Here is a 16,572-nt window from a genome sequence, read left to right as displayed (position 1 = left end):
TCACTTGAACCCGGGAGGCGAAGGTTGCACTGAGCTGAGATTTCGCCACTGCACTTCAGCCTGGGAAACACAGTGAGACTCCATCTTAATAACAACAACAAAAAAGCAAACCAGTCAGCCATTGAACTTAGCCTGTAATCTTATATCTAGCTAAGTTAGTTATTTTAATCACTTATATGATGAAAAGTAATAAATCTCTTTACCTTAGAAAATTGCCAGAGATCAGGGAGCCGTCTTACCAATGTTCTATGTATCAGCAGACTGACATAGAAAATGTAAAACCTTTTAAATGTAATTAAATCTTGTCAGAATTTTGGTTAGAAGAATTTTGCTATTTGTGAGACAGAATTTTAAAACGCGACTTCACCTGTTCTTTAAGATAATGCATTGTCTTCTATATATTAATGCATGATTCGGACTCATACTACATTTGCGTCTTTTTGGTGAAAAGGGCCAAATACTAACGGGCCATCCACTTCTGCAGTAATCCTTTGCCTTTGCCAAAGCCAACAAAGTTTTCTCGTTTCTGAAAAGTTAATAGAATCAAAATAATTTCATAAGGCCTTCTCATAATACCAGTGTGGAATACATACTGTTTCTTTGCATTTATAGTACTCCAAACACACTATCTTTCCATCTATGCATTCAACAAAACATATTTGTTGAGTACCAAGTACGTGCCAAGCACAGTGCAAGGTGTGAGAGAAATAAATAGGTTTGCGTTGTGCTGTGGCAAAATATAGAAAATCTGAATTTAATGAGCACAGTAATCTATTATGAAGTCATTGTTAGACTTATTTATATTTTGTAATCACCCAGGTAAAAACTCAAGTATAGTTGATAGACAGATATGTTTCCCCATGGTCTTTTGCCATTGTGTATAAAATAGGCTTAAACGTTTGTGGAATTAGATTGTCTTGAAAACCTAGTGCCAACGTATTTCTGGGTACTAGCCGCATGATATGAGAGTCAGATTTTGAAGAAAATCTGATCAAAGTTTGAATTTTATAAGTATAATATGTATTCAAGTATCAGTGTTCAAAGGCATTAGCCTAGGCAATATTAGCTCATGGTCAATACATTGAAACTTCTCACATGGGCCCTTCTGAGCCCATAGGCCTTGATGCCATTAAACATAGCAACTAAGTATGGTGAACAGGCCTACGATTAGGTGAGGTGACTACAATTTGTAGTTGTCACATCACTGTGAGACCTGCAGCAACACAATGAACTTCTCAGTTTTAGTTTCTTTTCTGTAAAACCGGGATATTCAGATTATCACCTATTAAGTAGAATCTTGACAAAATACGCCAAGATTCTTAGAAGATAAATAAGCTTTGTGTAAGTTCCCCTGTCCTCCAAATCTCCAAATACAGAAGAGAGCTCACATCTGTGCATAGTTTATAATACCCAGTGTGATCAAAAACACTTTTTGTTTTATACTTAATTACAAAGTTAGACTGAATCTCAAATTTCGATGGTTGAGAATATAATGTACAAGAAATAATGTTTTCTCTTCTCTTCCTTCCTCCCTCCCTCCCTTTCTCTCTCCTCACACAAACAGTAGACATGTGTAAATTATGCTTTTCTTATGTTGAAGTGGCCTGATTTTGCCATTGTTGAACAGATAAATAAAGAGCTTTTGTGTTTCACTACATAATTTGTATTGATTTCACACAAGGCAGCATGTATGTCAGTTTTTCTCAAAGTATGGTCTCCAGTCTACTTACATGGAAGACACTTTTGAAGCTACTTAAAATGCAGATTTCTAGACTCCACTCCACATTTACTAAGCCAGAATCTCTGGGGGTAGGTCCTAGGGAACTTTGTTTTTAAAAAGCACACTGGTGGCCGGGCGCGGTGGCTCAAGCCTGTAATCCCAGCACTTTGGGAGGCCGAGACAGGCGGATCACGAGGTCAGGAGATCGAGACCATCCTGGCTGACACAGTGAAACCCCGTCTCTACTAAAAAATACAAAAAACTAGCCGGGTGAGGTGGCGGGCGCCTGTAGTCCCAGCTACTCGGGAGGCTGAGGCAGGAGAATGGCGTAAACCCGGGAGGCGGAGCTTGCAGTGAGCTGAGATCTGGCCACTGCACTCCAGCCTGGGCAACAGAGCAAGACTCCGTCTCAAAAAAAAAAAACAAAAAAAAAACAAAAAGCACACTGGTGATTCTGGAACGTTAGGTGCTTCAGAATCACTACTCTGATTCTGGTTTTGGGAGAGTTGGCTCTTGAGGTTCTTCTCAGTCCCTTACTTCTATTTTGGACCTGATTTGACCCTTGGCAGGTTATTTGGGAGAGGAGAGAGTTCTCTGGAGTGGACCTTAACACATTCACCTAAAGTGTTCTGCTCTGTTAAGCATTGAGTCTCTGCTTTAAAAACTGTCGGCTGGGTGCGGTGGCTCACGCCTATAATCCCAGCACTTTGGGAGGCCGAGGTGGGCAGATCACGAGGTCAGGAGATTGAGACCATCCTGGGTAACACGGTGAAACCCCGTCTCGACTAAAACTACAAAAAATTAGCCGGGCGTGATGGCGGATGCCTGTAGTCCCAACTACTCAGGAGGCTGAGGCAAGGAGAATGGCGTGAACCTGGAAGGCGGAGCTTGCAGTGAGCCAAGATGGTGCCACTGCACTCCAGCCTGGGCAACAGAGCAAGACTCCGTCTCAAAAAAAAAAAAAAAAAAAGTCAGAAACTGCCCTATATCTGTATTTATTTGTCTTGCTGAATATTGAACATTTTAAAAATATCCTGTACTATACCTTTCCAATTCTCTGGCTTAAATGGGCCACTTTCTACATGTTATATGAATAAAGGAAGATAATTTAGGATACATATTTAGTTACTCAAAACTTAAAGTGAAAACTAAGGGAACCTGTGTCCTTGGGGAGGTAACAGAGTCAAGTCTCATTGGGAGACAGGGTGGTCAGAGAGATTCAGGCTGGGTAGTATTTATCAACTTTAAGTGGGCACATTCTCCTGAAAGGAGAATGGGCAGGATGATTTGGTGTTTCAAATAACAAATACCCTTTTAAATACCCTTATGTAAATATGCTTTAAGCCATGCCTGTAATCCTAGCACTTTGGATCTAGCATTTTGGAAGGCCGAGGCAGGCAGATCACGAAGTCAGCAGTTCGAGACCAGCCTGACCAGCATGGTGCAACCCTGTCTCTACTAAAAATACAAAAATTAGCTGGGTGTGGTGGCGCACACCTGTAGTCCCAGCTCCTCAGGCAGAGGCAGGAGAATTGCTTGCACCTGGGAGGTGGAGGTTGCAGTGAGCTGAGATCGTGCCACTACACTCCAGCCTGGGCAACAGAGCGAGACTCTGTCTCAAAAAAAAAAAGAAAAAGGAAAAAAAAATTCACCTTTCTTTGACAAGTTTTTGATTTGTATAAAAACATTTTTTTAAAAGTTATCTTAGGTTCAGGGACACATGTGCAGGTTTGTTACATAGGTAAACTGCATGTCATGGGAGTTTGGTGTACAGATTATTTTGTCACCCAGGAAGTAAGCATGATACTCCATAGGTGTTTTTTCTGATCCCCTCCTGTAAAATTTTAAATGCTGCTTCTTTGAGGCTTTGTGCAAGCCCAAGGATGTAGGGACTGCCCACTTAATGCTGATAAATACTGCCCAATCTGAGCTCTCTGAAAACCTTGTCTCCCAGTGAGACTTTACCTTTATTGGCTCACCAAGGGCACAGGTGCCCTTAGTTTTCCCTTGGGTTATTTTTAGAGCTTATGCCATTAAGAAGTCCCCTGAAGGTCTTTTGCTTTCAAGGACTACATTCTTGAATACGGAGGGATAAAGCAGTCTTTTGATTCAGAGGGGACGGAGAGGGCATGTATTATGTGCCTGACTGGTCTAGGCACTTTATATGAAGTCTGATTTTCTCCTTATAACAACCCTGTAGGTATTATTCCTACTTTACAGAGAAGTGGAATCTGAGAGATTAAGATTCTTACCGAAGATCACATAGCTTGTCAGAAGTGGAACTAGAAGTTGAAAATGTGATTTGAACCCATTTTTGTCAGGCTCCAGTGCATATATTTTTCCCTGCATCAGTGAAGACAGGATGGCAGCAATGTCTTTTATTTCCAGGTGGCAGAAGAGAAGACCCCAGGTAGAGTAACTTACTCAGGGTCACAAAGAGAGAGTTTAAGATACTCAGAGCTCCATGCTTCTTCTGATGTCTTTTCCCAATCCCTGCCTTTGTTGGCATGCTTCTCTCTTTTTAAAAGATATATTATAGTAAAACTCCCAATAAGAGATTGTGGCAGAAATATTTGTCAAAAATAGTAGTGGTACCTCTCAACGAAGAGAACTCTCAACAGATGTGCTATGTGTAATCCTATTTTGTTAAAGGACATGAGTAGAACTGGTTTCAAGGGTCGACAGCACCCACTGGCATTTGCAGAGGTGTTAAGTGTCCTGGAGCAGAGTTGCTGCTTATTGAGCAGTAAAGTTTCTGATGACTATGTTAGGAAGATGGCTTGAATTGAGTGCCAGAGGCCTGATTGCTAGGATGTTCTTTTTCTTTTAACATTTTATTGTGTGTATTTGAGATGGAGTCTCACTCTGTTGCCCAGGCTGGCTGGAGTGCAGTGGCACAATCTTGGCTCACTGCAACCTACACCTTCCAGGTTCAAGCAGTTCTCCTGCCTCAGCCTCTTGTGTAGCTGGGATTACAAGTGCATGCCACTACGCCTGGCTAATTTTTGTATTTTCAGTAGAAATGGGGTTTCACCATGTTGGCCAGGCTGGTCTCGAACTCTTGACCTCAGGTGATCTGCCTGCCTCAGCCTCCCAAAGTGCTGGGATCACAGGCATGAACCACCACACCCAGCTGTGTAAATTTTTAAATACATAAAGAAGTTGAAAGAAAAATACAATTAATCCCTATGTACCCATTACCCAGCTTCAATAGCCTTCAACTTTCTGCCATTCATGTTGCCTCTGTTTCATTCGTGTGCTTTCTTCCCCCAGGAGATTTGTTTGTTTGTTTTACTGTCACTGACTTGAAGCTCACCCCAGGAATTTTTAAAAGTAATTTCCAGATACTTTAAAAAGTTTATTTTATCTGTTATTTATTAAATTTCTAATTATGGCTGAGTACTATGTTAAATATCTTTTTTATTTTTATTTCTTGTTTTGAGACAGGGTCTTGCTCTGTCACCCAGACTGGAGTGCAGTGGTGCAATCTCAGCCAGGCTGGAGTGCAGTGGTGCCATCATAGCCTTGACCTCCTGGGCTCAACCAATCCTCCTACCTCACCCTCCCAAGTAGCTAGGACTACAGGTGCCTGGCAAATTTGTTGTTGTTGTTGTTGTTGTTTTTGTAGAGATGGGTTTCACTGTATTGCCTAGGCTGGTCTCTAACTCCTGGGCTCAAGTGATCCTCCCACCTCAGCCTCCCAGTGTTGGGATTACAAGTGTGAGCCACCATGCCCAGCCAAATACTCTGTATTTAATGCTCACAAATCACGCTGTGGTATAGATGCTATTATTATTTCCCTTTTATGGAAGAGGAAACTGAGGCACCTGGGATTAAGTAATTTGCCTGCCTTAAAGTAACTTACAAAAGGTTGCACAGTTAGGAAGTAATGGAAGTAATGGGGCCAGGATTCAAGCCCAAGGTAGTCTGGGCCTCTTAATCACTCCTCTGTGTTTCAGGCATTGCTGTTTATTATAACCCCAGAAGAGTTTTATTCTGTTCTATACCACCCACCCCTGTCATATTTACCAAAGTATAGGAGTCAGAGATTTCTTTTGTTTATAGTGCTAATGGCAGGATTAAGCAGTATCCATGTTTATCACTGATCTAGGAAGGATAATAAAAAAGAGAAGGTGTAATAGGGTGATAGAAGGAAGGAGGGAAGAAAAATGATGTGATTGAAATATTGTTGCACCTCTAGGCCAGGCATGGTGGCTCACACCTGTAATCCCAGAACTTTGGGAGGCTGAGGCAGGCAGATCACTTGAGGCCAGGAGTTCGAGGCCAGCCTGGCCAACATGGTGAAACCCCGTCTCTACTAAAAATACAAAGCATTAGCCAGGTGTGGTGGCGCACATCTGTGGTCCCAGTTACTCAGGAGGCTGAGGCATGAGAATTACTTGAACCTGGGAGATGGAGGCTGCAGTGAGACATGGTCACACCCCTGCACTCCAGCCTGGGTGACAGAGTGAGACTCTGTCTCGAAAGAAAGAAAGAAAGAAAGAAAGAAAGAGAGAAAGAGAGAAAGAGAGAGAGAGAGAGAGAGAAAAGAAAGAAAGAAAAAAAGAAAGAAAGAAAGAAAAGAAAGAAAGAAAAAGAAAGAAAGAGGAAGGGAGGGAGGGAGGGAGGGAAGGAAGAAAGAAAGAAAGAAAAAGAAAGAGAAAGAAAGAAAGAAAAGAAAGAAAGAAAGAAAAGAAAGAAAGAAAAGAAAGAAAGAAAAGAAAGAAAGAAAAGAAAGAAAGAAAAGAAAGAAAAGAAAGAAAGAAAGAGAAAGAAAGAAAGAAAGAAAGAAAAGAAAGAAAGAGAAAGAAAGAGGGAGGGAGGGAGGGAGGGAGGGAGGGGAAAAGAGAGAAAAGAGAGAAAAGAGAGAAAAGAGAAAAGAAAAGAAAGAGAAAGAAAGAGAGAAAGAAAGAGAGAGAGAGAGATGGGGACTTGCTCTGTTGCCCAGGCTGGAGTGCAGTGGCATGACCATGTCTCACTGCAGCCTTAAACTCCTGAGCTCAACCTGTCCTCCTGCCTAAGCCTCCCAAATAGCTAGGACTACAGGCACATATCACCATACCCAGCTAATTTTGAAATTTTTTGTAGAGACAAGGCGTCCCTGTGTTGCCCATGCTGGTCTCAAATTCCTGGGCTCAAGCAGTCCTCCTGCTGCAGCCTCCCAAAGTACTGGGATTACAGGCGTGAGCATTGCACCTGGCCCCTCTGGATTATTTTTGCCGTGTTGTAACTGTGAGAGTCATATGTGGCACTTTATTTTGGTCCAGATGCTTTTTAAGGAACCATATATACTGGAGACCCAGGGGACAATGGGGTTGATTTGGGGACTAGTCGGTGACAGTAAAAGGAACAGAGGCCTGGGAATTAAACTTGGGTTCTAGTCCTAGTTGTGCCACTTATTATTACTTGTGACTGCAGGCTAGTCTCATCTTACTCTGAGTTCCCATAAAATGACTCATTTTTAAAGTCTCTTTCAGTTTTAACATTTTGTAAGTACGAGATTTGGGGTAGCTTAATCCTTACTATAGATCATTGTAACTTTTGATTGCAAAAGGAATAAGGAGAAATACTACTGCCGGGCATAGTGGCTCATGCCTGTAATCCCAGCACTTTGGGAAGACGAGGCGGGTGGATCACGAGGTCAGGAGATGGAGACCATCCTGGCTAACACAGTGAAACCCTGTCTCTACTAAAAATACAAAAAATTAGCTGGGCTTGGTGGCAGGCGCCGGTAGTCCCAGCTCCTCAGGAGGCCGAGGCAGGAGAATAGCGTGAATCCGGGAGACGGAGCTTGCAGTGAGCCGAGATCGGGCCACTGCACTCCTGCCTGGGCGACAGAGCAAGACTCCGTATCAAAAAAAAAAAGAGAGAGAGAGAAATATTTATTCCCTTTCTTAATTTTAAGGATAGATTAGATTCCCATCCCTTGATTACAATGAAAATAGAGGATCAGACTAAACAGAATTGTGAGACCCCTTCTAGCCCTGTGAGTCCTGGTTATAGTATATCTTCTGGTTTTCATCTGTGTGTCTTTTTATTTTTCTGGGTTTTTGTTTTTGTTTTTTTCCCTGAGACAGATTCTTGCTCTGTCTCCCAGTCTGGAGTGCAGTGGCACGATCTCAGCTCACTGCAACCTCTGCCTCCTGGGTTCAAGTGATTCTCCTGCCTCAGCCTCCTGAGTAGCTGAAACTACAGGCGTGCACCACCACGCTCAGATAATTTTTTGTATTATTAGGTATTTGAGGTATTTGAGGCTGCAGTAAGACATGGTCATGCCACTGCACTCCATTGAGACGGGGTTTCACTGTGTTAGCCAGGATGGTCTTGATCTCCTGACCTCTTGATCCATCCGCCTTGGCCTCTCAAAGTGTTGGGATTACAGGCATGACCCACTGCACCTGGCCCGTATCTTTCTGAAGTAGAGAAAGGAGGGTTAGAAGTATGAAGGTGTTGTTTCCTTACTTATGGCAAAAAAAAAAAAAAAAAAACAAAAACAAGGCAGAAGTTGAAAGTGGGATAAAGAATTGCTAGCCAGGCACAGTGGCTCACGCCTGTAACCCTTGCACTTTGGGTGGCTGAGGTGGGAGGATTAGTTGAGCCCAGGAGTTCGAGACCAGCGTGGGTAACATAGAGAGACCCTGTCTCTACAGAAAATCAAAAAAATAGCTGGGTATGGTGGTGTGTGCCTGTGGTCCCAGCTACTTGGGAGCTGAGGCAGGAGGATCACTGGAGGCTGAGGTGGGAGGATTGCTTGCACCCTGGAGATTGAGGTTTCAGTGAGCCAAGATCATGCCGCTGCACTCCAGCCTAAGTGACAGAGCAAGACCTGGTCTCAAAAAATGAAAATAATTGTCTCAGAGTCCTTTCCCAACTTAGGGATGGGTGTGAGACCAGAGGCCAGGTCTTCAGGTTGCTGGGTGAGAATACTCTTTGTTCTTTTTCTTGCACATCTCAATAGCTCTTCATTATGTTTAGTACCATAGTAATTCTTTTTCTCCTTCCTTCTTCTTTTTTTTTTTTTTTTTCAGTACCTCAACATGCTAAGGACTTGTGAGGGCTACAATGAAATCATCTTTCCCCACTGTGCCTGTGACTCCAGGAGGAAGGGGCACGTTATCACAGCCATCAGCATCACGCACTTTAAACTGCATGCCTGCACTGAAGAAGGACAGCTGGAGGTGAGTTTTCAGCATAGGGCTCTGCTACGAGGACTGGAGATACTTTGATGCTCACTTGCTTGTGACGTTTTAATTCCTTTTTAGAGGGAAATGAAATCAAAATTGTATTTTGACTGGGCAGATAAACAGGCACGGAATCCACACTGATCCTCAACTTCATTGACTGCTTCCACTGATTTGTATTCTTCTGTCACAATCCTTTCTCTGAAGGGATGCAGACATCTCCATTCATTTCTCTTCTGTCTCCTGGTTCAGAACCTCCTACCTCAGTTCCCTAGCACTCTGAAACACAGACTGTACCTTACTCCCTTGTCTTGGTTGTCCAGAACCAGGTAATTGCATTTGAATGGGATGAGATGCAGCGATGGGACACGGATGAAGAAGGGATGGCCTTCTGTTTCGAATATGCACGAGGAGAGAAGAAGCCCCGATGGGTTAAAATCTTCACACCATATGTGAGTGCAATTTGAGGAAAGTAACTGGGACTTAGTTTTTTTTTTTTCCAGCTAAATGCATAAATGGAGAGAGAGATAGAGCTAGTAGTTGTCTTGAGATCCGAACCTGTTTGAATCCTGGAGCCCCCAGATTCATCCTCTCTGCTTTAGGCCTGACTGGAATTGGCAATTTCCTATTCCACTTGGCTCATAGTTACCACTAGAAGGAGCTAGAGAATAGTGGATGAACCAGGCCTGAGTTTTGTGGTACTTGTCAGGGTTTTTCTGTAGACTGAGTTTGGAAGATGGGATGACTGGGGACAGGAGTTCAAAGGCACAGTCCTGAGGTGCTTTCTCTTGAGAAGTTAGTGATTGTCACCACCGTTTTTTTTTCAGTTCAATTACATGCATGAGTGCTTCGAGAGGGTGTTCTGCGAGCTCAAGTGGAGAAAAGAGGTAATTCTGAACAGTTCTTGAATTGACCTTTCATCTTTTTGTTTCTTTAAAATTTTTAGGCCTGTGGCCAAATACCTGGGACCCTCACCTCCATCTCTGTCTTTCTAGGAATATTAGTTAGAGACTGATTATCTCATGTGAGCCAGGACATTCTTCCAGCAAGGTTGGCCTCTGGATGGTGAACGGGCTGTGCAAAAAAGCCCTGCTTCTTCCCTTGTCTAGAGGGTGGACACTGGCTACAGGCTCTTCCATCTCTCATGACTTCATGGACCCTCCTCTGCCAGTTTTTTAAATCAGATCACCCTCCATGTTGTTCCTGACCTGCAGGGGAAGCTGTCCTGAGTTGTAGCCGTCTGACTGGATGAGTCCTGGCAGTCTTTCTAGGCGAACCAAGAATGTGTGTGTGAGGGAAGGTGTTTCCTGTTGCTTTACTGCTGTCTGTATGTGCCAGTGCTGGAACAGAATTTGGAAGATTCTGAAGAATTAGCTACTTATTCTCAAAGAAAATCTTTGAAAGAATCAGGAGGTCAAGTCAATAACATGAAAATTTATATTCTTAGTGCAGTAGAAAGAACATTGGGCTCTGGGAATTTTATCTTGGTTTTCTCCTGGCTTTTTTTTTCCTCTGTGTAATTTTGGGTAAATCAGCCTCCCTAGCTCTCAGTTTTCTCTTCTGTGAAACAGGAAGACTGAACCACGTAATTAATATCCAAGGTCCCCTCCGGCTCTAAAAGGCTATGATTCTAGATGAGAAGTTATATCAGGAGAGATACGGCCAATCAGATTGAGTCATCCAGGCATACCGTTTTAGCTTCTGTTTGAGGAGTTGTCTCCAGAGAAGAGGAGATGTGGCTTCCCAATAACTCTTTTTTTTTTTTTTCCTTTCAGAACATTTTCCAGATGGCGAGGTCACAGCAGAGAGATGTGGCCACCTAGCCTTTCCTTATCCCCTTCCCTTCCTTTCACCCCCATCCTCTTGCTCCTTTCATGTCCCATTTCAGACAGAGTAACCATTAACACAAAAGAAGAGAAAGAGTTAAAGTCATTATATTCAAAAGCCCTAAACTAAATATTATTAATAACGCCCTCTGAATTTCATGTCTCTGGAATTGAGGTGGTAGTAAACAGCAGATTGGTCAGCACCAGAAGTCAACTGAGTTAAGACAGGAAAAGAAAATAAGCCCAACCAACTTGCCAAAGGTATCTTTGTCCTTTCACCTGGGCCTCATGCCAACAGCCTCTCCTTGTACTATATTTTTAAAACTGGAACTATGAACTTCATCCATTTGCACTGTTCAGACATATATATGTATGTATGTAAAAATTATATATACACAAATTAGCTGCACGTATATACATATATATATTTCTTTTTAAATTTCATATTGATGGCAGTACCTTTTTTAGCTTGTGTTTTTACACACCTTTCACTAGAATCCATGACCTCTCTTGTGCTCTCTTTATTTTGAAACAAACTTTAAAAAGGAAAAAAAAGCATTTTACAGGGAAAAATACCTCTCCTCATGAAGGACTTGAAAAGTTTACAACCTGCTTGGATTTTTGCCCCTTTTTTGTATCGAGTATAGATTCCGGCTCATGGGTTGCCATAGAGTCTGAGGAACAGGGAGTATAGTTTCTTTATCTTCCAAGAGGGTGTTGGGGAGGAGAAAGAGGTGTGTTTTTCAAGGTTAACAGGCTGTAGTTCTGCAGGGAGAGCCTAAAGTCCTGGTATGGTCTCTTGATTCCATGACAGTTTTTCTGATCCATCTGTTTCTCTCACTCCTGGCTTTCTAGCCACATTTTGCACCTCCTTCCTGCTTTCCTAGAACCTCAGTATGCTTTCCCTCAACCGGCCCTGAGTGGAGTTGTGCGTGGGCTCAGGAGGTTGATGCCATGGGAACCTGAACCTGAAACACTTCATGGTAGTAATTTCCTGTTTTCCTTGCCCCTCCCCCCCCCCCCTTTTTTTTTTCTGAGACAGGGTCTTAAACTCTGTCACCCAGACTGGAGTGTAGTGGCATGATCATAGCTCACTGTTACCTTGAATTCCTGGGCTCAGGTGATCCTTCCGCCTCACCCTCCTGAGTAGCTGGGACTACAGGTGTGCACCACCACACCTGGCTAATTCTTCTTAAAATTTTTTTGTAGAGACAGGGTCTCACTATGTTGCCCAGGCTGGTCTCAAACTCTTGGCCTCAGGTGATCCTCCTGTCTCAGCTTCCCAGAGTGCTGGGATTACAGGCATGAGCTGCTGTGACCTCCCCTGCATTTTTTTGCAGCAGGGATAGTACTTGGGACCAGAGTTAAACTGATACCTTAGGCACACAGGTTGGACTTACATAGAGGAAAGAAAGCAAGCAATGCCCTGTGTACGTGAGGTTTTACCTCCTCCATTCCTGACCAATAACCACCCATAACTATGGCATTCTCTGTGACTTCCTTAAACAGCAGTGATGGGAAGAGATCCAGTAATATCTTCAAGGCCTTGGGGAAACTTGCAGTGGGTCAGTGGTCTGTGCCAACCAAATGATTGCCCCATCCAAGCCAACTGAGGACCCAGGAAGGAGTAGTAGGAATACAGTTGATTTAGATTGGATCTCCCAAGTTTTAATTAAAAAGAGACTGAAGGAAAACCTTTTTGCTTTCTGTCCCTTAAAGAGCTCCTCATCTGATCTTGCAGCTAGACCTTTTGAGACTTAAGAGCTGCATCCCAGGATCAGAAGCCAGGGCTAGTTGGGGTAGGACAATATTCCCAGCCCCTAAGCTCTGTAGATAGTGCATAAGAAACACCAAGTCAGGCTCAGATGCAACTAAAACACGTCTTTGAGCCTTTTCTTGTTCCCTTCTCCCCATTCTAAACGAAAACCTTCCTAGGATGGCATCTTTTGCTCTAACTGGGAGACAGTCATAATTGGTTGTAGTCAACTCTACTGAGCAGTGTTGGGGTGATTGGAAAGTCTCTTTTTGTTTTTGCAAATCATTGTGAGGCCACTCTTTCTTTCTTTCTTTCTTTCTTTCTTTCTTTCTTTCTTTCTTTCTTTCTTTCTTTCTTTTCTTTTCTTTTCTTTTCTTTCTTTTTCTTTTTCTTTTTCTTTTTCTTTCCTTCTTTTATCTCTTTTTTTGTAATTTGTTGTTGCAAATCATTGTGAAGCCACTTTTCTTTTGCCTGCCTGCCTGCCTGCCTTCCTGCCTGCCTTCCTGCCCCTGCCTGCCTGCCTTCCTTCCTTCCTTCCTTCCTTCCTTCCTTCCTTCCTTCCTTCCTTCCTCCCTCCCTCTCTCCCTCCCTCCCTCCCTCCCTCCCTCCTTCCCTTTCTTTTTATTAGTGTTTTTTTTTTTTTCCTCAGAGTCTTGCTCTATCGCCCAGGCTGGAGTGCAGTGGCATGATCTTGGCTCATTGCACCCTCCACCTCCTGGATTCAACCGATTCTCCTGCCTCAGCCTCCCAAGTAGCTGGGATTACAGGCGTGCACCACCACGCCCCACTAATTTTTTGTATTTTTGTTAGAGGCAGGGTTTCACCATGATGGTCAGGTTGGTTTTGAACTCCTGACCTCAAGTAATCTGCCCACCTCAGCCTCCCAAAGTGCTAGGATTATAGGCGTGAGCCACTGCACCTGGCCCACTTTTCTTTCTTTCTTATTTTGTTATCCTGGCAGCCATTTGCTGGTATGGGATCAAAGAGGACAGTCTTTCCTCCCTCACCTTCTCCAAATCTAGGTGGAATCACAGAGTATGAAACATAAGAATGCTGAATGTGTAAAGTTGCAGAGGGATCCCTAATTTGAAGACTTTGACACAGAACTAACTTCTTTTGACTTAAATGAATTTAAAATGAGCCAAAGGACCCTGAAAAGAAGACATGTTGATTTCCCACTCCTAGATGCTAAAGAGACTTTTGGTACCAGCTTTGTTCAAACTGTAAAAATAGCAATTTGCCCCTACTCGCTCAGAGTGGGACAGTAATGAACAGATCTGGGATTCCATTTGACAGCTCGAATGCTGACCTTCAGACATGAGACATAGGGATTGGGAGGCCACTTAGAATGGGTAGATGGTGCTATGTTCCCTTTCTGGCATAGCATTCACTTGGTGCTTTGGAGATTAGGTGAGGGCCCTATAGGTAGTTGGCCTGTTGGCAGAATTTATTTAGGAACAGCCCTTCTTGAAAGTGTCTCACTAACAAAGTACCCAGCTGCAGCAAGGAGGTGGGGAAGGAAGGCACCCCTAAAGGACAGCGCCTTCTTCTCTTCCACCCATGCACGGCCTTGGGTGATGGAGGCAGGGTCCCTGTGGCTGCGCGGGTCCCATAGGATCAAACCATTCTTTGCATGAAGCAGTGTTAGTTGTGACTCTTCTCTCTCCCCTTCCTCTGCACTTCCTTTCTGTAATCCCTACTGTTGTTCTTAGTCCCAGCTTCTGCCCAGGGAGGCTTCTACCCAGACTTCTTTTGCAATTTGTCCCTTGGAAGAGGGGGGCTCCCAGTGCCCCCAGCTTCATCCCGGCAGAACCAGCAGGATCCTCCTGGTCTCTCACTGGCCTTCCTCCACACTTGGTTTCTCTGGGATAGAAGCTCAGAGCTTTTTATGGCCCAGGAGAAAATGTAGACCCTGAGAAACCTGTCCCTGCAGAAAGGTTCCCTTGGGCCATGCTTTGGGCCCTCTGCTTTTTATATGTTTATTCTATTCTCAATTTTTCCACCCTTTCCTTACCCTAGGCCTAAGCGCAGGTACAGATATGTGCGTGCTCAGGGCAGCTCCTAGGCCTGGACCGAGCTCTCAGGGAGGAATTAGATAAATATTCCAACATCCTCATGCCTGGCTCATTTAGTTTCATCCTTTAGTTACCCAGGCCAGTAGCTTTGGGTTATGCCTTCCTGTAGCTCCAAACCCAACACTTGGAGCAGCAGAATAGGGCACCGCCAGGAGATGACTCTCTCTCCTATCTCAGAATTTGCCAGCTTCTGGGCTGGGCTCCTAGGAGGTAGTTTTCTTGAAGGGGACTGCATCCTAGTTAACCTGAATTTTCCAGACCAGGAGGGACTGCTGTGCCCTTCCTTCTTGCCATTATACTGTTTGGCTAGATTCATTCAGCAGCAGAAGCTCTTTGATCTGTTGACCCCAGCATACTGCTGTTTCTTCACCAGCTTCATTGTGTCACAGTAGCTTCCTTTTGGAGGATGATGTGATAGAGCACTCAGAGAGAGAGAGGGAGAAGAGAGGTAGTGGGTATGCTTCTCTAGCTCCCCATCTTCCAGGTCCACCTCTTGACTTCCTGTTCCCCTAAACCTGAGCACATCACGCCAGGCCTCATTGCTGCCAGGACAGCATCAGCTCACTCCTCAGCAATAATCTAGGGTATGTGGGAAGGTCAGGGCTGTGGGAAGGAATAGAATCAAAGAGGGGAGTGATATGGGGTGGAGGCACTTGGCCACCTGCTAAACTTGGACATTAATTTTATATCATGACCCCCTTTTAAGCCAGTGAGCTGGGCTTCAGTTTTTCCCAGGCCATGCACATTTAATTTATTTCAGAGAAACTCTAATTGTATTTTCACTGCAGTATCTTGTATTTTTTATTTGTGATTTAAGAAATGTGAAGAGAAAATACACAGACACAATAATGGCTAACAGTGTTTCTTTCATTCCTTGTTCTAGAGCTAACCACTCTAAAATTGTTTGGTAATGTCACTTAGTGTAATTAATTGTAACATATTCTTTTAAATAAATTGATTTATTGATCAAACACTTCTTTGGTTTCCTAGACTACAAATCCTTTGGGTTGTGTGGGAGGAAGTGAAGAGGGACCTTTGAGATTTGAGTTAGAGTAGTCAGTCTAAAAAGAAGAAACATCTAACCAGTTTTCCCAGGTAACTAGTGGGACAGTTTTTTGAGGGCAGGGAATGGAGAAGGGTGAGGAAAGAAGCCACGAAAGCCCCTTTGTTTGCAGTTCTCTTCCCAGTGGCTCCTTTGAAAATTCCTTCTTCTCCTTCAGATCTCAGAGGTGACTGAGCTTACCCCTCCCATCTGCAAACTTGCACAAAAATCCTTTGAAGATTCACAGGATTCCTTTCTCAGCCATGCAGATAGAGCCTGGCAGAGCTTTTGGTACAGATCTTAGCAATGGCCCCTCCTCCCCACCCCCAGCAACATGTATATACTTTTTCAGGTAAATCGGGAAAGTTTTTCTCTTTGGAATCTGGACTGAAAGGAACACATTATGACTGTTGAATGGCCAGCGCAAAACTAGGCCCTGTGGGTGGCCTTACTCTCCCCTGCTCCCACACTCCTGAGAAGAAGGGTGGTCCTACTGCCTTTTGCTTTTACAGAGGCATCTGAGGTGCTGGGGCCTAATTACCTGCTCTCAAGAGTACCTGTTCCTCTCTGTACATTTGTTTATGAGCTGACTCTGGTCTGAAAAGCTCAGCATTTGTAGTGGGTGAGACGTTTTAATTTTTTTATAAAGCTTCATTTATTATTATTTTTACAACTTCTGACCACATGCTTTGGTTCCCTAACTGATGACCATAAGACCAAGGACCATTGTGACATTTTGTTTGGCAGTTTGGGAAGAGACATTGTTCAGGGGCTCATACACTCACCCACCCATTGGCTTTGGATATTTAAAACCTAAGAAACACCACTATGCTAATGGAGGGGGAAATGTTATCTTTCCTAAGCAAAGAATCCATAAAGAAGAACAAAGTGGAATTCTAGAATTAGAGTTACAGTGGTTAAAGCCAAACTTTTATTACGTATCTGCTGTTGGGGGTGGGGTGGGGAGATTGA

The 16,572-nt window shown here is 43.6% G+C and overlaps 1 protein-coding gene across 4 annotated transcripts in view; it reads left to right on the top strand.

Moving 5' to 3' along the window:
- SNX27 (sorting nexin 27) overlaps positions 1-15,531 on the top strand; it is a 91,369-nt gene extending 75,838 nt beyond the window's left edge. For 3 of the 4 annotated variants that reach the window (XM_073008378.1, XM_007977186.3, XM_007977188.3), the window contains 4 exons: positions 8,749-8,898; positions 9,225-9,353; positions 9,729-9,788; positions 10,677-15,531. In XM_073008378.1, coding sequence (XP_072864479.1) covers positions 8,749-8,898; positions 9,225-9,353; positions 9,729-9,788; positions 10,677-10,724 — 387 coding nt within the window. In that variant the 3' untranslated portion in view covers positions 10,725-15,531. Of the gene's footprint in view, positions 1-8,748; positions 8,899-9,224; positions 9,354-9,728; positions 9,789-9,896 lie in introns of all 4 variants that reach the window. The other variant, XM_007977187.3, reaches the window with a different exon arrangement.
- Positions 15,532-16,572: the final 1,041 nt, after the last annotated feature.

Source organism: Chlorocebus sabaeus, chromosome 20 (assembly GCF_047675955.1).
Source record: "Chlorocebus sabaeus isolate Y175 chromosome 20, mChlSab1.0.hap1, whole genome shotgun sequence".
Lineage (NCBI taxonomy): Eukaryota > Metazoa > Chordata > Mammalia > Primates > Cercopithecidae > Chlorocebus > Chlorocebus sabaeus.
This window is presented reverse-complemented; position numbering and strand designations above follow the sequence as displayed.